The sequence below is a fragment of the Tetrao urogallus genome (assembly GCF_951394365.1).
Source record: "Tetrao urogallus genome assembly, chromosome: 4".
Lineage (NCBI taxonomy): Eukaryota > Metazoa > Chordata > Aves > Galliformes > Phasianidae > Tetrao > Tetrao urogallus.
The window spans coordinates 34,085,620-34,108,681 of NC_136817.1; the positions used below are offsets into that span (position 1 = coordinate 34,085,620).

The window sequence follows — 23,062 nt, forward strand, 5'->3', positions numbered from 1 at the left end:
ATGGAAGTCAGCCTGGCCCGCGTGGACTACCTGCAGGTAACGGGCCGCGCCGCTCCCGGCCGCGCTCGGGGCCGAGGGGCCGGACGAGGTGAGTAAGGGCCGTGCTTTCCTCTGCAGGTGGGCGTCACGGCGCAGAAGACCATGAGGCTGCTCCCCGCGTCGGGCCGCAGGGCCACCCAGAAGGTACGGGGCGGCGGGGCGCGCGCGGCCCTCGCGGCTCCTCTGGCGGAACGTGACGTACCGACGTACGGAACTGCGCTCAGCGGTGTTTGAAACCCGTGCGATGACGTAACGCTGTGTCTGCTTTCGAAGGTGGTGGTGGGCGATCAGGACGGAGTGATTACCTGTTTCGGCATGAAAAAGGGGGAACCTGTGGTAAGTGAGAACACGCCGCTTCAAAACTGGCTTTTTAAAGCTTTCTTCCTTAGGAGTGCGGAAGGCGTGCAGTCAGTGTCGCTTTCTGTCCCTACACACTCTGTAGCACCCTTAGTTTTGCCGGAGGTTGTAAAGCAGATTTAGTATCCTCTGCGCGAAAAGTTGCCTGTAAACACAAAACATGATTGCGATTGCTTTTCTTCTTTACAGACGGTGTTCAAAACACTGCCTGGCCCCAAAATCGCACGCCTGGAGTTGGGAGGAGCTCTTAACACACCCCAAGAGAAAGTCTTTGTGGCCACGGGATCAGAAGTCAGAGGTTTCACAAAAAGAGGGAAGCAGTTCCTCTCCTTTGAAACTAACCTCACCGAAGACATCAAAGCTATGTGTGTACAGTGCTTGGTGTTTGTCATCTCCCTGAAGTTAATCTCAATCTATACTTTTATGGTTTGGGTGGTTTTTTTTTTTTGAACCTTATTGTATGCATGTAGGCAGTGTTCAGTGCTGCTCTAACTTAAGATTGTGCCTTGGCATGTAGTAAGGAATCTAGAAAGGAACAGTGCAATTGGAAGAGTGTGGGGGGGGGGCTTGGGGGAAACCTGGAGGCCTTCCCAGCAGTGCATGTGCAGGTGAATGTAACTGGGGTTATTCGGTTTTTAGTAGTGTATTCTGTCCCTCTGTCTTTCCTGCAGGAGATCAGGAAGATTTTTCTGTGTTTTTTTTTTTTGTATGGTCTTGGTTTAAGGTGTTTGCCTTATAAAAGCTGATGTGTGGAATCTGCAAGCAATAGCGCACATGTATACTAACCTAAAAAAGATGTGACTGAAATATTCTGGCAAAATGCTACAGTGTTTTCTTTTTCTCAGGCACATTTCAGGAGCAGATCTCTTTCTTTGTGCAAGTTATATCTATAACCACTACTGCGACTGCAAAGACAAACACTACTACCTATCAAGAGATAAAATCAATGATGTTCTCTGCCTTCCTGTAGATAAAGTGAATTGCATTACCCCAGTGCTTGCGTGTCAGGATAGAGTCCTCAGAGTTTTACAGGTTAAAATATTTGCTTGTTTTATGTGTTGACGCTATAGCATTAGATTAATTCTTATGGAATAAGCATAAGCATAGTGTATCTCATTTGTCAGTGTTACTGTCTACAGTGCTGGTACTTTTTTAAATTAGAAAATCATGATTGTGAACTTGCAAAACTAGTATCGATAACACTACTACTACAAATAGACTTTGGATTTCATGGATAGAGGAAGTAAAGAAATTCTTCCATTTTCCACTTCAAATTAAAAATGCTTACATAAGGAAATGAAATATTTAAGTCATTATATGTTTGAAAATTTGCATATTATTTTTGTAGCAATGTGAATGATATCAAATGTTTTAGCACAATTGTTTCTTAGTGTCAGATTATTTTGTCATAACTTTTTAAAGTGGTAACACATGGCAAGATTTGTTTAAGTCATGTTTTAGTTACATAAAATTTCTTCTGGCTTAGAAGTGATTTTATGCAAGAAAATCTGTGTAAATGAAGCATGTCCATATTAAAAAAAACAATTTTGTCTTTGTTCTTGATTTCTCCTTTTGAACAAGAACTCATTCAAGGTAGTTCTCTTTGTCTCTAGGGATCTGATCTACTGTATGAAGTAGAAGTTCCTGGACCACCTACTGTTCTTGCTCTAAACAATGGAGATGGAGGTAACAGAATTTTGTATGTACACATAACTAAGTAGTGTACTTCTGCTGGATTTTGAGATTTCAACACTCATATTTGTTAACTACATTTCATCTTGATTTTGAAACTGATTAAAAAAATGTAGTAGAAAACTCTGTGAAGCCATATCTTACTACCCATTCTATTTATAGAATACAGATACAGAATATCTATACTATGGTGGGAATGGTAGTTTGTTGTACATATACTGAATTAATGAACAACCAGTAACTCTGTAAGGGGGGGGAGGAGCGGGGAAGGCTAAATGTTGAAGATATTTGCTTAAATTATTCGTATCTAGAAAATTGGAGGGAAAAAAACCCAACACTTTTAGCAGTATTAAGGGATTTTGCTGCTGGTTTTCTGGTAGAAAAGGTTTGTATGTGGATAACTGGATAAAAAGCCTGTTGGCAGTAACAGAAATAACACAAAATCTGTTTCTGAGACAGAGATTACGGGTGAGGCAAGAGTAAGAGGCTAGTAGGATTTCAGGTGGAAGTTGGGGAGAGGGCAACCATGGGAGTGTTAGGTTGGGATAGCATAGGGGTTATTAGCTTTGTTTTTAAACTGCTTCGGATTTTCATTTATATGCATTTAGAGGTGTTATTTGTTTATAAACATACAATATATACATGTATGCACTTAACTGTTTTAATTCTAAATAATGTTTACATTGGATGAAAGCCTCGTACGTAGCAGTGAGTTGTGAGGTGATCTTGTGTGTAAACGAGAGCTGGACTGTTGGGGGTCCCATTCAGGTTCTGGGTTGGTTTTCTCTTATGTCTGGATTTCTGTAAGAAGAATCACTACTTCCATCCATCCATGGATTGATGAGAATATTGAGTAGAGCTCAAGTCAGAAGACTGTGGAAGGATCCAACTTAAAATAGTTTGATAATCCTTTTTGCTAATCTCTTCTAACCTGATATAAATCCCTTTAGTGTGTGCTTAATTTAGTTTCTGTTAGATTATTTGACAGTTCTCAGATCTAGTTTCAAGAAGCAGTTCTTATTTGCTTAAGGTGCAGTACAGCATTCACGATTAGATGTGTGTTCTGAATAAATAATAATGAATGATTTCTTCTGTAAAGACCATTAAATAGCCTGCCTTTTCCTAAATTTAAAGTACTGGAAAGGTTTGCAAGCAGAGCTCCACAGCAAGAAGGCATTTGTTGTAAAGCCTGACAGTTCTGTTATACAGCACTAACGTTAGGATTTTCTTTTTCCTCTGGTGGGATGAATATTTTCAAAACTTTTAAATATGTCTCTTTTTATTATTCTGAATTTGCTGAATATTTTTTTTAGGTGATTCTGGAGAAGAAATTGTATATGGAACTTCTGATGGCAAACTGGGGCTTATCCAGATTACTGGTTCTGCTTCTGTACCTAAATGGGAAATTGACAATGAAAAAAAGAGAGGAGGTACGTGTCTCAGTATCTCCCTCTTTAGTTTTTGAGCACAGCTGAGGCTTTGTTGCAATGTAATCATTAGGAAATAAATTTCTTGGGTATTTTAATATTGTCGATACGTGATATTAATGTGTTAATTCTCTTCCATTCTTAAAAGTGATTCTAATCAGTTTGCCCTGTATGTTGTTTCCTGTACATTTTCATTTTTACAGTACAATGTTAAAGTGCCATTTGTAAAACAGTTTCTTTGTACATCATCGCTTGGGATTTTTATAATTTTGGTGATTTTAAAATGCAAATCTACATGCTAGATTTTCTCAGATGTGCAGTGACCTTAAAGGCCCTTCAGATTAAAGTCAGGCATCTACAGTGCAAGACAAAAAAAGAAACAAACAAAAAAACAACAAAAAAAACAGAGTAAGGAATTTCTTTCTAAAGATGGAATAATGCTCTCCTTATTGCTCCATAATATGATGTAACTTGTTTGGACATAGGACAATATTTTTCCCTGCTGTAGCCTTTGTATGCTGTTTCTGCAGCATGTGTTAGTACTTATTTTTGTGTAAAGGAGAAGAGCAGTAATGTACGTTTTTTTTTCTAAGCTTTCATGAGGTAATTAGATTTATTACTTAACTCTTTTGTTAAAAATCCTCTTGGTATGTGTAAACTCCAAATATGGAATGTGAAGGAGTTTAACTCTTTTGCAGGTTCTTTTGCTTCCTTCTCCATCTTCCATACTGTAACTCTGTGTCCAGTCTAGCCATGGTTAGCTGTTAGATCATCTGGGGAGTCTTAGTCAACGGGTGGGTTTGTCCATTAAGGTGTTGTGTAGCAGCACAAACCTAAGGGAGGTCTGATGCAAATCAGGATCCTGCATCTGCCACATCAGCTGAAATTCACAGCAGTCCAGTTGGCTTTCTGTCAGCTATAGGAGATAAAATGTGCTTGTCTCTTCAGCTGGCAGAGCTGGTCAGACAAATAGTCTGGAAAAAGAAGTGGACTTTAGTCACGGGAGAGTCACTTCAGCCCTCTAGTGGACTCTTCCAGAAATAGCATCAATAAAATCATAAAATCCCAGCAAAAATCTCTTCCTATGCAATTTAATGTGGCCTTCGTATTAATGCGTCATAAACAACCAAAGATGAAGTAGACAGTTTGTTTTCTTTTTCATTAGGTATCTTATGCATTGATAGTTTTGACATTCTGAGAGATGGAGTTAAAGAGTTACTCGTTGGGCGAGATGATGGAGTGCTGGAAATCTACAGCTTTGAGAGTGCAGATGATCCTGTCCTTCGGTATGATTATGTAAGCCCACATCCAGTATCATCTTCTTTGCTGGACAGATGAATTTAAAAACTCCGTATTTCAAAGTAACAAGTGTTCACACGATTATTACAGCTAAAATATATTTTTTGGCTTTGTTTTTAATTTTATATGCTCTGTAATGTTGATAACACAAACGTCAAAGTGGTATCTAAGTATTTAAGAACCAGGCATTACAGAGGTCTTGATTAGAGCAAAAAAAAATCAAAACAGTGCAGAGAGTATGCTAAAGCTCTGACTCTGCTCTTACTAAGGTCTCTCCTGGATCAAACCTAATACAGTGCTTCTCTCTCAGGAAAAAGAAAACAAGACAAAAAAAAACCCACCATCACATTGTGTGAGGTTTGTTTTGCACGTAAAATTTTAAGTGTAGCTGTTATGACTTTAAGAACTGATAGACAAAGTAATTATGCTCAGTAAGGAAGTGGATTTGATCCATAGTGATGATTTCATCCTTCAGACAGACTGTAAATCTTGCTGGAAGAGTGTTTTCCTTTAAGCCACATTTTACTGTCTGTATTACTCAGGGTTAATTCAGAGTGCATTGGTTAAAAGATCTTGCTTTAGCTGTGGTAGTCATCAACTAGCTTACTCTTGTGGATCTAGATATTTTGCATCTATGTAGATATGTTGTGATGTAGGTAACAGTCCCCTCCCCCTTTCCCCACTCCCCCCCAAGCAAAAATAACAGCATAAAAAAAACCAAAAACAGGTATTTAAAACAAGTGCAGTAATATTTTCCTCTGCTTGAATGTGTTTTGAAGGTTTTATCAGAGAGCATTTCATCAATCCAGGGTGGCTGTGTAGGAAAAGATGGTTATGATGAAGTTTTAGCATGCACATATTCAGGTAAACTTTGTATTATTTACTCAATAAGGTCTAAATAGGTAGATACTGATAGCATACTGATAGGTAGAACTGAAACAGGCTGCATTGATAGCACAGCTCATTTCTTTAAAGTTTTGCTATGATTGGAATTAGGGTGCTTTGTTGAAAATATTTGTTTGAATATGGTATTTACTTGTCAGGATACAGTCAAGTGGTTTTTGCTTTTATAAGTAAATGGAATTAAGAAGTTAAAATATATACATACATATATATATATATATATATATATATGTATATATATGTATATATACATAGTATATATATATATGTATATAAGTTCAGCCAGAGCATTCTGTCTCAAAACGCACTGTGCAATTTGTACTGTGCTGCATACACATCGCACATCTTTTTTTGTTTTCAACTGTAGTACTGGTTGGCAATCACAAATTATTCAAGGTATTTATAGAACTTATTGTCAGAAGCAGAGGTGGAAAAAACAAAACTCAAAAAAAATGATACAGAGGTGTTTATTGCACAAAGTGCTTCATACAAAAGTAACATTTTCCAATTTGTAAAACAAGAATGACCGCCTACTCATAAAATTTTATGCCTGTTGTCTAGCTTAGTCCTCCAAGATAGGGCAAAATTAAGTCTTAAATCTCTTCACCCAGTACCTGAAACAAACATCATTGCACACATACAAATACTGAGGGAAGATTTTTACTTATAGCTTGAAATGAATATGAATTTCGTATGTTGGTTTAGGCTGGCTGACAGGACTGACTACAGAACTTGCCTATAGAGAAGGTGGATCAGGTGAAGAGCTGAAACTAAGTCAAGAAATGCAGAGCAAGATTTCATCCTTGAGGTAATTTCACTAGATAGAAATTGAATTGGAAGAATTGAAGCATTACAAACTGAAATGCCATCTTTCCTTCCTCTGTCATTAGATTTTCTGTATCATTAGTGTATACAGAAGGACATACATATGAGAACAGTGTTCTCATTCCATAATCCTTTCCTATATTGCCTTCTAGTGGTTATGTTTTATTTCCTTCTTCCTTGGCTTCGTCAAGATAAGATTCCTTTCTCCTGTGCTACCTATAGCTTCTGAATGATGACAGGCAAGTTTTTCACCAGCATGTCTTTAAAAATACATTGAGGGAAATGTATTGAGGCTCTTGAGGGAAAATGTTGCCCCCTCCTGTAACTCATGGATATTCCCTTTGTGAAAGTACAGTAAAATCTACGTTTTCGTGTGATACAGTTTGTATTTTATCCTTGATGTGTTGGGTATGGAAGGGGAATTAACAGTCACTTCTTGTTGGAAAATCCCGAACAGAAGTGAAGAAAGATTGCCTTGAAGCATAATTGACTTATTTCCTATGGTAGGTGTTATTGTTAATTTTATGGTGACATTATACCTGGTTTGTCTTTTCTAGGAATGAAGTGGAACACTTACAGATGAAAGTACTTGGAGAACGTGAAAAGTATCAGCAGTCTTCTCAGTCCAGTTCTGCTGTTTCATCAGTACCTGCATTCAGTGTGAATGATAAGTTTACATTAAATAAAGATGATGCTAGCTACAGTCTCATCTTGGAGGTGCAAGCAGCTATAGATATTATCCTGGTACAGGTGAGATAAATGACAAGTAATCTGCAGCTCTGTAGTATCTGCAGTTTCTTTAGCGAAGTGAGGAATAATGAAGTTGGTTGGTCTAGGCTTGAATTTAATGTAGAGTTCAGAACAAATGGCTTTTTCTGTAAAGAAATATGCTGTAATGCCTGGCTTCCTTCTGTTGTTGGAGAAGGCAATAAAACCATCTATAAACTTTTTATTTTTGTTTTTAGAAAGCGTGCTTAATTTTTATCAGTGTTTCCTTCCACTGCTGTGAAATTAAAAGCAGTACCATATAAAGTAATTAATCATTCAGAAGCCTTTTAATTTTGTTTTCATAACAATCTTAGATTTAATTACACAAAAAACACATCTATATAAGAAGTAGTCTGTTTCAGAAGCATAAATTTTAGTAAAGGAATCATTAATAGACCTCTAACTTGATCCTTGGTTTCATGAATGAGCATTGTAATCCCCTTGTTACAATAGAGAAACGCTTCAGTCGTGAATATACTTCATGCATGTCTGAAAGACAAAGTTGCACATCTTATATTAAAGTTGTTGCAAGCCACCTACAAGGAGTTCAGGACACTGCATGAGAATAAGAGAAAGATCACAATGTTAATCTGGGATTAAATGTTCAGGTGTAAGATGCTTATCTACTAAGATTTTATCACTTGAATATAAATGATGAAGCAGTCATTGCTTCTCACTTATTAAAACAATTGGTGACAGTAGATGAATGAATTAGGAGCTGCTCAGGAACTTAAGCTGTACGTTTTTCCTTCTGTTCTGCAGAGTGATGTCCCTGTAGACTTGCTGGATGTGGATAAAAATTCTGCTGTTGTTAGTTTTAGCAACTGCGATTCCGATGTAAGTGAAACAAAAGATATAATGATGTTTCTGGAGACTGCATGATGAAAAGCTCTCAATGCAGTATATGCAAAATAGAATTTGGATTTATATGTTTGTAATTTGAAATGCATAGAACTAAACTATTTGGCAATCTGGAGAGCTCAGTTTCAATAGAGTTTACAGAATTAGGTGTCAGTGACAAGTCATGGCATAGGGCAAAGCCAACTGTGCATAAAGGGATTTGGGAGCTACTGCTGTAGGGCTTTTTTCTTGACCAATTAGGAATGTTGCAGGCACGCTCAGTGATGTTCTCTAGTTTGAATTTGTCAGTATCTCTTTACTTCAATGTAATTTAGGTGAAGAACATCATATCCTTTCCTTAGTGTATCTCAGGAAAATCAGACCATTAAAAAATTCTGTTGCCTGGAAAGTCATATGTTTGCATTTTTTAATATAGTGTTTATAAACTTATCTACTTGTAGAATTACTTATGGTGCTTCTTTGGGAAGGGCAGGTAGGATGGGAGACTTGAAACTACTTTAGCACTGTGAAAATATTTATAATGTCTTTTTAACGGTCCTCAGAGTATTTTAGTCTTAAAAGCTAAATTTGCACATCATTTCTGAAAGCTTCAGCATATATCAATTGCCATTCATGATCATTAATTTAATTAAAAAAAAATCCGCTTGTATTTTCTTAACGATTTCCCTTTTGTTTCTGGATGTCAGGCTATTTTTGCAGATAAATGAGCAAGGTTGATAGATGCGTTCTTGAGGTGAAAAGTTTCTATCTGTGTAATTTTTATGATGGTATTAAGGAAAACAAGAAACTTAGTTGATTTCTATTTATGTAGAGAATTGTTTTTAAGTTCTGACACAGTTAACAATAATTGGAACATTGCAGGGAACCGATGGCTGCATTTTTGTTTGTTTTTTTTTTTTTTAACTTCCGTGAAGGAGCTGTGCATAAATACTAACAACTTTACAGTGCATGTCTTCAGTTAAAAACGACCTGTTCTGTATTATTTTTCCTCTTTTATTGCTGTTCACAGCCAAATGGCAACTGTCTTCTTGCCACTTACAGATGCCAAGCAAATACTACAAGACTTGAACTTAAGGTAAAGTGCTCTAAGTTATTTTCCATAAGAAATTGTTACATGGATGTTTGCTGCAACGTGAAGGAATCTTGCTTAACCTAGAGCTAGTATTCCTTTCTCACTGGTGTAAGGTTTCTAAAGGCTTCTAAAATCGTGTTACATCAGAGGAGACCTTGGGATCCTTCCTCGAGTTCCCCTAAAATGAAAGCAGTTGAGAAATCGTCAGTAGTGAATGTACTTGATTCTGGTGGCTGTGCGTGGAATGAAAGGGGAGAAATGTGGGAAGGAAAGCACTGGCACTTTTTGCCCTGAGAAGTGTATGAAAAAAGTGACACTGATGAGGGAATGTGGCACGTATTTATATTTTGGAGAGGAAGCAAATCCTGTAATTTTATGCTTATGCTAAATGCACATGGCTATTCTCAGTTTTGTGGTTTCTTGTTAACAGTTTAACACATTCAAGCATTTTTGTAATTACCACTGGGGAAAATAAGAAAAGAAATCAAGATTATTGAAGTCAATCCTCAAGATAAATTGGACTCTAGATTTTCTTTTCATGCAATCGCCTCACACTGCAGCCTCCTACCCTGATATCTGTTGACTGCACATTTTAAAGGAAAAGATTATAGTTAGATATTTAAGCCTGAATAAAATGCATCAAATGTGGGGAAATTTGTGTTTTTTTGTTGTTGTTTTTTTGTATGAGGGCAGTTATGGACCTAGTGGGCAAGGTTAAGACTCTTATTTCCTGGGTCCCTTTCCTAAGCATTTCTATTGGTGTCCATTTTGACTCTTGAGGAGGTCACTTCATCTGACTCTATCTTTGTTTTTTGTTTAGGGATATGTCCCTGGTTGCTATCTAATGTATTTTTATTTAAAAAAAAAAAAAAAAAAAAGAAAGTAACAGTAATGGGGTCCTGAAGAGTTAGACTTCTTATTTTAACTAATCAGAAAGTAAGTTAGTGGGTTTTTAAAATTAATTCTACATTCATCTATTATTGCAGCATTTCATTAGGCAGCATTTTCCCTAGTTTTAAAACATTCTTGATCTGCTCTTTTTACAGTGGTTCTATCAAATAAATATAGTACTCTAAATACTTCTGTAGTACCACAGAAAATCTACAGATTTCTTTATTGTATTTTGAATAATAACAAGTTCTCCAAATCTCAGTAAATCATTCAATTCACTCTTGTTCTTTTTTGTGGCTTCTACTTTTTCTTCTTCAGATTCGATCAATTGAAGGACGATATGGGACACTTCAAGCATATGTAACTCCAAGAATTCAACCAAAAACCTGCCAAGTTTATCAATACCAAATTAAACCCCTTTCACTGCATCAGAGAACTCATGCTATTGACCATGACAGGTATTTGCAATAACAACAAAAGCCTATTTCTTTTCAAAAAACTGACACAATCCAGTAAAAAAATTTACTCTATAGACTTAAGCATGTCATTCCTAACCTATATTTTTGAGCCTGTATGAGTTTATGGGCTTTGTAGGTTTGACATAAAATGCACATTTAACAGGTTCCCACATCCCTTGCTGCTCTTTACCTGTTTTCAAAGCCCATGTATTTTTCACTTTACAGACCTTGGCTACAGAGCAGTCCAACGTATTAACAGAGCTGAGGGTGTGGTAGAAAGGAAACTCTGCTGTGGTAGTAACCGCAGCCTTTTCAGTTTCAGCCTCAGTCTCTCCTTTACCCCTTTAATGTAATTCTTTCCCACAACTAATTTGACTCTAAAATGGAGCCAAGATTTTTCTTCCTTATCTCTGAATTTGAAATCTATTTTATGCAATTTCTACTGGATTACTCTGTCCTTAATTAACATGTTATGTTGCTTGCATTGAAACAAAACTGAAGAGTTGAAGGAATTGAAGGCCAAATGCAAATGTGTTCTATTCTTTTATGCCTCATTCTTGAAATGAGGCCTGAAATGAGGCTTGAAATGAAAACCTGTTTGTGGTTTACAGGAGGGGAAACTGTTCAAGCTTTGGCATATTTCCTGTGTTTTTAGCTACTATTCAGGTTTAACAACTTGAAATGGTATTTGTCAAACACCTTCGGTTTCTTACCCATTTCTGACACACCTGCTATAAGATAAAAGTGGAATGTACAAATAGGTTTTTGTTCAGAAATATGGAAAACTAACAGTAATCTGTGCTGCACAACTACTTAGCGGGATACCTAATTCATGCACAGAGTTAATGAAAAAAAGACTACTTGGAACTCAACATTTTTTTCTCATATGGGTTACCAGTGCACTATCAGTGTCCATCCTTTGGAACTAATACTGATTTTTATATTTTTTATGTTTTAACTTTCATCCTGTCATAGGCCAATGAATACACTGATGCTCAAAGGACAATTCAGTTTTGCTGAAATTCACTCTTGGGTTGTCTTTTGCTTGCCTGAAGTCCCTGAAAGGACTCCACCTGGAGAGAGTGTCACCTTTTATTTTCAAAACACCTTCCTGGGTACCCAGCTTGAAAGTACTTACAGGTAAAATACGATTACTAAAGCAATGTGTTTTGATTATTTTTTTTTTCTTTTTCATCCTCAACTGCTCTGTGAATATCTTTTCATGCACATACTACTGTTCTTCTCCAATTTGTTTCTGGAGTTTGAAGAACATAAATAATACAGTCAAATTACTTTGTGACGAGCATTACTTTCCGATGTTTGGGTTTTTTTTCTTTGTACTGAGAAATGGAAACAACTTGTCTGCATGAATATTAAATGCTTTTCAAAATGTGAATAAGCATTTTTCTGAAAACCTATTGCTGCAACTTAGATTAAATGTGTCTAAGATCAGTACTCTGCTTATGACTTAATTAGTTTTATCTTCTTTCAGCAAAAAAGGCATTAATTTGTAGGTCTTATCCCTTAAAACATGGACACATCTAATGCTTGCATGTGCTCATAAGTTTGTTCAACAAGTTTTTTTCCCTTTATAGAATAGGTGAGGGATGTTTCAAGTCTGACAATATTTCTACAATATCCATCCTAAAAGATGTACTTTCCAAAGAGGCTACTAAAAGGAAGATCAATCTCAACATATCATTTGGTAAATTTTTTTCTATTTTACTGTCCTTTGCATCATTTTATACTCTCATAAATGGAATACGTATTGCTCATTCATTTGTTGGGGTGTGTTGTTTTGTTTTCTGCTACTAGATATAAATGAAGAATCTGTGAGGCATACGTTAAAGCTCATCCACCCCAAATTAGAGTATCAGCAGCTGTTGGCCAAGAAGGTTCATTTAATAGATGCTTTGAGAGTAAGTATCTGAGCTCCCCTGGAAGGATTTTGTTAGGGATTGTGCTGTCAGATATCAGACTCATGTTGTGGCTCAAGTCAGAGGCATGTCACACTGGTATGCGTATCTCTGTTCCCAGGACATGTACTTCAGTTACCTAGGAGACAGCTTCCTTGAAGAAAATTCCTATTGGTGCTATATCATTATTGTATAACGTGGGATTACTGACAGATGTTGAGGATGCATAAGTCAAACAGTATAAGGCAGCCAGCTTTGCCATTTTACGTTCTTTTTGCTACTGTTATTTTCCAGTTCCATCTTCATCTCTCTGCACTAACCTTTTAAAGTGTTTTAGCTCTAGATATGATGGTCCATGCCAGATGAGACTTCTTGCTTTGGACTGTCATCCCAGTGTGTCATCGTTTCTGAAGCTTCTCTATTCATAATTAATCTCTGCCTAATCTCTTCAATGGTTAATCTCTGAGAGATGTCACTTTGTCAGCTTGTCTGAGTTTTTGAATCTCTCCAACAGCCAGGATTTTATAATCCAGAACCTGCTGTAATCTTTTGTTGTGTTTTCTGGAGGGAAGAGGGGGGATAAAAATGGACTCCTTGCCCTTTTGTGGAATCAAATGCCGGTTTTAGACCTCTTTCATCAGCAGAAAAACTTCCAGTGAGCACAGTGATCTGACAATTGTTGGGAGCACTTTAGGAGTGTGTAGAACATTTTGCTAAGTATAGCAATGCCTTTTATGTTCAGACTGTTAACGTGTTATGCTTTCTAGGAATTTCCTTATTCTAAAGCTGAAGTGTGGTGAAGGCTTTTAGCCTTCATTAGGCTTCGTTCTGTAAGGGCTGAGCTGTGGAGGATTTTGTAAATCTAATGTATGAAGTGACAAGCAGCATCTGATGTTCTGTTAGAAGATCTAAAAGAGGCTCTTTGAAAATAGCTCTTCCTAGTTTAGAAGGGGATTGTCTTGCTTCTGAAATGCTTCCTCCTGTCAAACCCAAGCTTAATTTCTTTATACTTTAATGTTCTTAAGCTACCTAACTGCCTTTGATTTTTATGATGTAAAATATCTTTGAGGAATTACAAGTTCAGGAAGGAAATGTGGACTTCTTGGTGCCAGAATACCGCAGTATTTTGGAAGAGGCAGATCAACTGCTTGAGGAATACAAGAAACAACCTGCACATCTTGAGAGACTTTATGGTTTGTTGATTGATTAAACTTTTTCTCCTAACTGCAAATTAATGCTCAGAGAGTGCACCCTGGATGCCACTGAAGTAGTTACGAAGTCAGCATTAGTAGATCTGAAATGATTTGATAGGTAGGTACACCTCAGTAGCTTCAGAACTTCTGTACATTTTACTCTAGCTTTTTAGATCTGTACAATGCTTGTCTTTTTTGGCAAGATTAAGGGATATGATTCAGAGTGGAATTTAAGAATGTATAGGTGACTGATGAGGTTCCCAGTGGTGAAGTGTTACACAATAACAGGAAAATGAACATGGGGTAGATGGGGAGAATCTTAGGAGAAGATCTGATTTAGCGAAGGAAATTCTGTAACCTCCAGTGTTCCCCATATAGCTTTCAGCTCAGGGATTCCCTGCCAGTCACCAACTTTAACATACAGTGCCTACTCTGTGAGATCAGTTCCTTTCTCAGTTCAGAGATAGGTACATGTGAGGCAGAAATAACCACGTGGAAATTAAGCTGGTTGCTGGGCTGTTGTAACATGACACCAGTTTAAAAAGTCTTGTCTCTAAAACCCAAACCAGCTGGAAGAGTTGGTACACAAGGAGGAGCTCAAAGCAGAGATACTCCTGAAAATAGGGCCAAGTGTAAGTCTTGGAATTTTAACTTTGCAGGTATGATCACAGATCTCTTCATAGATAAATTTAAATTTCGAGGCACCAACGTGAAGAGCAGAGTTCCTCTCCTGCTGGAGCTGCTGGATGGCTGTGAGCAGGACCGGCTGATCGCATTCTTTGAGGCTGCATCCTGAGCGGGAAGCGATGAGCAGAGAGCGTACACTGCTGCTTGTCCTCCTTCTGCTCCTTTCTTTGGTTACATCGAGGTGGTTTCATGCAGGTTTTGTTGGAAGGAAAAGTCCTTTTTTTGTAAAGCCAGTTTGTTCCTCTGTGTGCTCTGTATTGCTGTTCTAAATGCAGTAGTCACTTGCAGTTGGTGCAGATTGCTCCCGGGTGAAGCCTGCACACACGTTCCTATGCAGGCAGCTGATCTTTGCACCTCAAGCGAATACACAGAAACAGCCGTAACCACCGGCTTTTTTTCAAAATGTATTTTCAGTACTGTTAAAAGCTATGCACGGAGAGCAAGGGGGCAGGAATGTAAGAACGATGTTTTTATAAAAGCATGTTTAGAAGCCTGTATGCCTGAAATTCCGAGCTGTAAGTTTTTAATTAAAGCTTAATTGAAGTTTTAACCCAACTTGTGCTGGAGGAGCGCGGTGCGCCTGCGCGGTAACTGGGGCGGGGGACCGGTGGGGCGGAGCCAAATGGTGCGCGGGGGGCGCGGCGCAGGAGCGGCGCGACGCTCCGGCTCCGCCCGCCGCGTCGCATGGAACCGCGTGACGCGCCGCGGGCCGCCGCCGCTCATTGGGCGATTCAATAGTCGCGGGCTGCTCGAACGGAGAGAGCGGCGCCGCGGCGCGAGACTCCGCGGCGGCGGGACGCCGGCACGAGCCGCCCATCCGCGTCCCCGCGCTCCGCGGCCGCCCCCGGCTCTTTCCCCTTCCCCGCTTCTCTTCCCCCCCCGACCCCGGCCGCCACCATGCTGGCGGAGCAGGAGAACCAGGAGAACGTCCCTCCGGCCGCCAAAGCCCCGCCGCCAGCCGCCGGCACCCGCGTGGCGCTGGGGCTGCTGCGGGGCGGCCCGGCGCGGCCGGGGCTGGCGCCGCAGGTGAGCGGCGAGGCGCGGGGGGCGGCGGACGGGCGGGCGCCATCTTGGGGCGGCGGGCGGCTGTCAGGGCGGCTGTCACGGCGCGCTGACGGACCGCTTCCGCAGGCGGCGCGGAACGGAGAGGGCCGCGGCGCGGCGGCGGGGCAGCAGCAGCAGCTGCAGCAGCAGCCCTTCAGTGTCTACGTGGACGAGCCCGACGGGGAGCGGCGGCGGCCCCAGAGGAAGAAGGAGCGGGATGAGGACGCGGCGGCGGACGCGCCGGGGCTGCGGGCCGCCCTCGGGACCCTGGGGGAGCGGCGGCCCCTGGCGCCCCTGGGCAACGCCATGGAGCTCAGCCTCGGTAAGCGGCGGCCCTGCCCCCCTCGGCGCCCGGGGCGAGCGCCCGGCTTGCGGAATGCGGCGCCGGCAGCGGGCCGGCCTGCGGCTGCGGGACGGGACTGGGGAGTCGGAATGGGACTGGGGAGCGGGACGGGACTGTGGAGCGCGGCGTGCGTCAGGCGGCTGGGGAAGGGCCGCTTAGCGGGGAGAGCGGGCCGCTTCCTGCTCTTGAGCCGTGCCTCGGCTTCCCCACGGCCTGTTCAGCTCCCGGATGGCCGCCCGCCGGCCAGCAGCATCGCCCCAGCCGGTGGGGGGTTCTGCCGGGCCCGGTGTTATCGCGGCCCTTGCCTTCCTCCTAGATTCCCCGAGTATCATGGATATCTCCATCACTTTAGAAGCAGAAGAGAGACCAAACGTTAACAATGTACCAGACTATGTCAGCGATATCCACACGTACCTCAGGGAAATGGAGGTGAGGTACCACCTGTTCTCGTGTTTGCATATTTGGGCTGAGTGCATCTGAGGATAAGTTACTGCTGCAGTGACCGAGGTAAAGCTAGGAATAAGTCAGTCCCCTGCTTCCTGTTGGGAGGTTGGCTGTGCTCTGCACTGAGTGCAAGCTGCAAAGATGATGAGGGGAATGTAGCTTTCTGAGTCCAGATTTACTGTTGCTTACTTGTGACCAGTTAAAAACAATCTAGATATGGTAAATTGAGAGTGAGTGACTGCTTCCCTACAGGCATCCAGTCCAAACTCAGTCTTGTCTGTCATCTGAACCTGCAGGTAAAATGCAAGCCTAAAATAGGCTACATGAAGAAGCAGCCTGACATCACCAACAACATGCGGGCCATTCTGGTGGACTGGCTGGTGGAAGTTGGAGAAGAGTACAAGCTCCAGAATGAAACTCTGCACTTAGCTGTAAATTACATTGACAGGTTTCTTTCTTCAATGTCTGTTTTGAGAGGAAAGCTTCAGCTTGTGGGTACCGCAGCCATGTTGCTTGCATCGTAAGTGAAATTTCTTGATTGAAAATTCCACCTGCTGGTTTCATACTATTGGAAATCACATAGCTTTCATAAGATAAGTCTGTAGTTCCATTGTCTAGCAAGGGCTTCATAATAGGTTAAAAAATATAAAAGTGTGGCAGTCCACGTGAAACTTTGCAGGTGAGATTGCAGGCTGTCTTTCTAGATTGGCTTAACGTGAAGATTTCCAGATGCAGGAGTGAAAGGCTTCTCAACAGTAATTAAGGCAATAGTAAGAAAGTATATGAAAAGACAACTTGGTTTTCTTCTGGAATTTTAGCAACTCTTAAGTTCTAAATTACTTAATTCCCAAATAACAGAATGTTGAAACCCTAACTTTAAATTCAGCTGATTCAAGACCTACCAAACAGAGTGCAACAAACTTGCTTGGTCACTGTATCCATTTACTCTGGGAGTCAGAAGATAATTTAGCACAGTGGTTTTCATGAAGTGTTGCTGGCTACATGATTCTCTAGTCCCTAACTGTTTCTGTTTCTCATGGCAGGAAGTTTGAGGAAATCTACCCCCCTGAAGTAGCAGAGTTTGTGTACATTACAGATGACACCTACAACAAGAAGCAAGTTCTGAGGATGGAGCACTTAATTTTGAAGGTTTTGTCATTTGATTTGGCAGCTCCAACGATCAACCAGTTCCTCACTCAGTATTTCCTGCACCAGCAGACAAATGCTAAAGTTGAGAGCTTATCAATGGTAAGGCTTGCTAGCTCTGTCTGTGGAACTGTAGAGTTCTGTCGTTAATACGCTTTACAAGAGCTGTATTTGTACAGACAAGAAGTAAAGGACTTTTTAGACTGGACTTTTCAATCTCCTAATATGTTTAAGCATGTAATCTCTCTGGGAGACATCTGAAAAGTGCACATGATATGCCGCGGGCTCCTCCAGAAGCAGTTCTGTGCTGCTGGAAGCAAAAGTGTTGTTGCTGCTGTTTCAGATATTCCATTACTATTACAGTCTGGTGCTCCGCCCGGCTCCACGAGTGCTTACTCAAAGCAGGCCAAGACTGCTGAATTTTAGTTTGGGATTTGTTTCCCTGCTACATATTTCTCATGTTCCTGTCTAAAATTGCCATACATGCACCTGCCCTCTCACTTGGGCAGAAAGGATTTTTATTTTTCCCCTCAAGCACTGAGCTGTACATCCAGACGCCTGTTTCTCAGCAGAGCACAGGCAGCGCCTCAGCTGATGTTACCTTAAAGCCTAACCACACTGCAGGTACCGGAGTTCCTGTATGAATGCCTTTGTCGCATTGTGCAAAGGTCAGACCAAAGATTCTTTCTTCTTGACTTCAGGTGCTTCTAAGGATGAAATACATTGAAAAAGCTTGTATGAGAACAGTGTTGGACACTAGCTAACAGTAGATGCTATAAGATAAATATTTGGGGGTATACTCCTTGTGTTCTGTTGCTGTTCTGTGACTCTCAGAATCACAAGTGGTAGTATAGAGTGCTCTCAAGTTTTCTGCGTCATTGCCTGTTTAATGTGACAATGAGTCATATTAAATGACTTATGAGTAAGCTTTTTCTCAAAGAGTATCAGCAGTAATCCAATGGAACAAATCTGTGGGCTAAGAGTAAGTGGGAACTGGTAGAAACTGTTCCTCCATGTGATGTTAGAAGCTTAAATTCCTGTCTAAATGAAGCTGCTTAAATGCTCTTCTACGTCTTTTTGGAAGCGGATGATTCACTTTCCCTTGTCTCCCTTGCAGTATCTTGGAGAGTTGACTCTAATTGATGCTGATCCTTACTTGAAATACTTGCCATCAGTAATTGCTGCTGCAGCATTTCATCTAGCAAGCTATACAATCACTGGACAAACTTGGGTATGTAACACTAAGACTTGAGCCTTCACATACCTTTATGCATGCTTAGTGTAATTGAAGGAAGTTTTGAGTGCTGGGGCCTACACTGTTGAGTTTTGGGCTGCTGGAGCTGGCAGCCCTTCCATATGAGTAACCTGTTAATGAAGGACTGCGGTATTTAAAAGATAGGGATGTACCTTTTTTGGGAAGGCAGGAGGCATCTGTGATTGCACTGTGTTCTGTTCATCCTCCTCAAAGCTGTAAACAGCCTCCTTGGGATGAGGGAGCGGGCAGAAAGCCTAAGTAATGGAGACAAGGAATACTTGTGCCCTGCAAAGAATACAGTAGTTCTCAGGATTCCTGTAGACCCACAGGAACGCTTCAAATCTTGGCAGTGATTATTGAGCTGCTTTGTTCTTGAGATAATAACACTGCCAGTATACTGGGACAACACTGTTTCAACAGGGAAGCTTGAAAACCTCCACCAGAGTGACATGAACATATTTCAGTGTTCCTCCTTTTTCCTCAGCCTGAATCTCTGTGCAAGGTGACGGGCTACACCCTTGAACACATTAAGCCTTGCCTCATGGACCTTCACAAGACCTACCTCAAAGCAGCACAGCACACACAACAGTCCATAAGGGAAAAGTACAAGAGCACAAAGTAAGTATCTGCAGAGACGTGTGGTAAGCCAGTCTGCTCTGCCTGAGCTTAACTGGGGCTGGGTGGGTTAACTTGGGGAGTCTAAAGTCACACCAAAGTGGTGTAAGTGAAATGGTTGAAGAGACCCTCAAGGTCTTGCACAGTGCTTTGTTGAGCAATGTTTCATGTTCACCAGGCTTAGTGCCACTACTCAAACCGCTGCCTGAACTGGGTAGGTAGAAACTAGAAGACTTGACTTGGAAATTCCTACCATTGCTAGGCAGGAGAGCATATGTAATGCTTCAAAAAATCCATGCTGGTGTGGTGGCTGACATGCTCCAAAATGTTTCCAGCTGGCTGTGCCTTGTAAGAAATGTGCTTTACTGCAGTATCCATGTTATTTTTTACAGCAGAGAGCACTTCAGCAAGATTCCATCTTGCATCTCTTTGTGTTTTTTTTTCCCTTCTCTAGGTACCATGCAGTATCGCTTATTGACCCACCAGAGACACTAGATTTGTAATAATCAAGAGACTTATCTTTTAAATACGTAGATGTATATTACAAGAAAATGATGTACAGTTTTTAAACGTGGTTCAAAGTTCTAGGTATGATTACTCAGAATATTAATGCAGGTTTTGATGAGCTTAATTCTGAAGTTTGTTTTATGTGGTTTTAATGTAAATCTTTTGTACATGCAGTCTTCTTAAAATATGTAGCTATGTTTTTATAAGAATGTTCTCTTGAAGCACAGAAGTAACCATGAAGACCAAGTCAAGTCTGAGACTTACCCAATTATAGACTTAACAGTAATACTAGCAGTGCATTATTATTACAGGACTTTTTCTCCTTCCAAGTAAGAGAGACTTGAACTCCACAGAGGTATTTGTAGCATTTTTATACTCCCTAATCTAAGCTGAGACTTATTATGACTAAACAGCTACAGTACTGGAAGAAACTGTATTGCTATGAGGAGAACACCTTGCTGAAATTGACTTTTGTGAGGCTCTCTGGGATGTGCCGGTTACTGGAAGCCCTGATTTGTCTTTAATGGATTACCTGCTCTTCATCATTAAAGGTTCAGTACTCTGCTGCAGGAACTGCACAGCTGAAACTAGTGAACTACATATAGAAAGTGGTCTTATTATAGTTATTTTCTAGTTAAAGTGTAAAACTGATACTAATTTTAAACCTGTGGAGTTCCCACTAATCCTTTAGCTTTCCCAATAGCCCATCAATGTAGTAAATAAACCTGCAGCCTGCTGACCTCTTTAGGGGTGGTGGAACGATTATACTGCAGGAGAGTGAATTCCTGCTCTATGCCCAGGAGAGGAGGCAATGTCTTCTAGGGTGTGTGGGCTGTGTGCAGAATGGTACTAATTCTGTACATCCCTCTCAACTGGAAGGATTCCTTCTGAGGCACGCAGCAAAAATGTAAACCAAATGATCTTACTTTTCCTTAGTTACTGGAACGGCTAAATGAACAATCTAGCGTGTGTCATTGGATAGAAATGAACATCTACCTTCAACCTGTATAAATGGAGTGATGCTCCTTGTACCTACTGTTCTTTGTGTATGTAAAGAAGTGAGCGCAAGGAGGTGTTGGATTGAACTGAGCCATTTCTAGGTTGGCAAATAAACAAGTTTTATACCTGCTCTTAGCAGTCTTGCCCAATACCTTAAAGTCACTACCTCCTAGTAATACCATCTTAAATCAGCATTGTTTTTGATTCTTTTTGGCAAGGGCTGCCCCTTGCCAAAGGTGCCCCTTAAACTTCAAGTTGATTCAACACTGGTTATCTGCAAACCTAGCAGTATAAATTCTATGTGTGTGTGAAGCAGTGGGTGTGGGCTATTTAAAAAAAAAAAAAGGAGATAAAATCAGCAGCCATCTATCAAGCTACCATCTATGCATTACTGTGAGACCATTCACAACACATCTAGATTCAGTTACTGAATGCTTGCTGTTCTGTCCCACCCTACTCTGTGGTTCAAGCCCTACATGAACCAATTCAGTTACTAAACTGCTCTAGCCAAGTGACTCATACAGTCAAGGCAAAGTATGCAACAGAGGCTGCTCTTTAGCTAAACGTAAGCTTTTAGGATGTACTTTAACTCTTCCACATATTCTAAAGTTTAACAAAGAGCCATATTCTGCTGGTCGACCATGTTCTTCAGTAGTCTTCAGTTAGTTTAATTTCAATATCTTGCCACTGGAAAAGCTAAAATCAGTTGGGGAAGACCGCAGTATATCATGTCTACTGCTTAGTATTAGAAATGCTCTACCCTTGCAGGACAGGGAATATGTATATACAGGAACATGTGTGCCACAGTTGTGATATGAGCTTGTGACCTTGGAAGGTTAAATCAAAAAGCTGCATTGGTCATATCCCTTGAAGATCACAATGCTCTTTGTGAGAAACAGGCTTCTGCTTTCACCTTCCTGTGGCTTCTACTGGGTAACTTTCAAGACCGCTAAGAAGCATGAACAGTGGAAGAGGAGTTAATTTTAGAGAAGCATATGAATTATTTTCTGCAAAGAATAGGTATCACTGAAGTGAATGGACATCAGTATTACAGTATTAATTTACTGCTTAATGAAATGTCACCTTTTTGGTGACATTTGAATGGAAGCCATTCTCTTACTGTTCCCATAGAATTGAAAAAATTTCTCCTTTGCTCCCTCAGCTTTGCTTTCAGCAGCCAGTATCTGATACGACTTCCTTTACAGCCTTAATAATGCCTTAGTCACAGGCTGCCATCTCTGCCTAGTATGCCTGTGTTCCTCTATGCTCGCTGACAGATGCAGTAATGTTCTTTTCCCTCTTTTCATTCTCTAAAGCTAACATGGGGGAATATTCTAGCTCTCACTTCCACATTTTGATTAAAAAAAAAAAATAAATAAAAATCCCAGGTTGTGCTGTATTACTGTTTTGCCTATCCCCTGTACTTTCTCCCATTCTGAAATAAAGCTTCTTGGAATAGAGGATGTCAGCTGTTAAATAGGAAAAGAAGATAAGTAGTAGTGGTGGCAAAGTATACTACTTGTGTTCTTTAAAAAGCTTAGGGGCTTGTTGGAGAAAAAGAAACAACTGGTGTGCAGAATATGTTGCAGAAGAACAACCAACCTTCACTCGCATCTGTGCTCTACAGTAACTTCAGTAGGGAAGAATTTACACTAAGAAAATGCACTGATTTAGCTCCTGCAGGGACAGGGCTTTCTGTGTTTGTCTCTTCCTACATCTTATTACAGCTTTGGTGGGGAGCAGTATTTTTTTTCTTCCACTATTCATTTCTAAAAGTGATGCTGAGAAGTAACATCTGTGACAGCTACTTCTCTCCTGTTCATGTCATATAATACTGAAAAAATAGTCCTACGTTACTCTTGTACATATGTGCATGTTTCTAATTTACTTGGTTTTCAAAACAAAGCAGGCAGGTTTGAGACATCCACTGTTTTGCCAGATATTAAATTCAGAGCCTAATTCTTTGAATATGATTCAAGAAAAATTCATGTCTGTGCATGTAATATTTAATTAAACTTTTCAAAAAACTACTGAGGTATGAGCTGCCTCTGTGTGGAAGTTCTACAGCCTCTCTTCTTCTGACCAGAACTATGCATCATGTATGAGTGATTCACGTTGGAATGGTGAGTAGTCTGTGCTGCAGATGGACACTACCACACTTTCACTCACATTAACTTTTTATTGTAAGCTGTATACAATTACATAAAATATACAAAGATGCAGGATGAGAGTTGGGGTAGGAAGAAATAAAATTATCTACAACTATAAGTTCAGTAATAAAAAAAATGTCACATTCTATGGCATTACTGAAGGGGATGGCT

At 40.4% G+C, this 23,062-nt stretch overlaps 2 protein-coding genes across 2 annotated transcripts; both read left to right on the top strand.

The window, feature by feature from the left end:
* On the top strand, positions 1-14,497 carry BBS7 (Bardet-Biedl syndrome 7; the record flags this gene model as incomplete). Its single annotated transcript, XM_079535062.1, has 19 exons — positions 1-36; positions 118-183; positions 313-375; positions 586-761; positions 1,242-1,428; positions 2,010-2,082; positions 3,402-3,518; positions 4,681-4,811; positions 5,594-5,678; positions 6,423-6,525; positions 7,100-7,292; positions 8,073-8,147; positions 9,181-9,246; positions 10,453-10,592; positions 11,568-11,732; positions 12,188-12,297; positions 12,408-12,511; positions 13,578-13,701; positions 14,361-14,497. 19 exons carry the CDS (start codon positions 1-3, stop codon positions 14,495-14,497), a joined length of 2,151 nt encoding a protein of 716 aa, XP_079391188.1.
* Positions 14,498-15,285: 788 nt separating this feature from the next.
* Positions 15,286-19,738, top strand: CCNA2 (cyclin A2; the record flags this gene model as incomplete). Its single annotated transcript, XM_079534425.1, has 7 exons — positions 15,286-15,754; positions 16,092-16,204; positions 16,516-16,739; positions 17,263-17,467; positions 18,483-18,596; positions 19,105-19,238; positions 19,690-19,738. 7 exons carry the CDS (start codon positions 15,286-15,288, stop codon positions 19,736-19,738), a joined length of 1,308 nt encoding a protein of 435 aa, XP_079390551.1.
* Between the last annotated feature and the right edge of the window lie 3,324 nt (positions 19,739-23,062).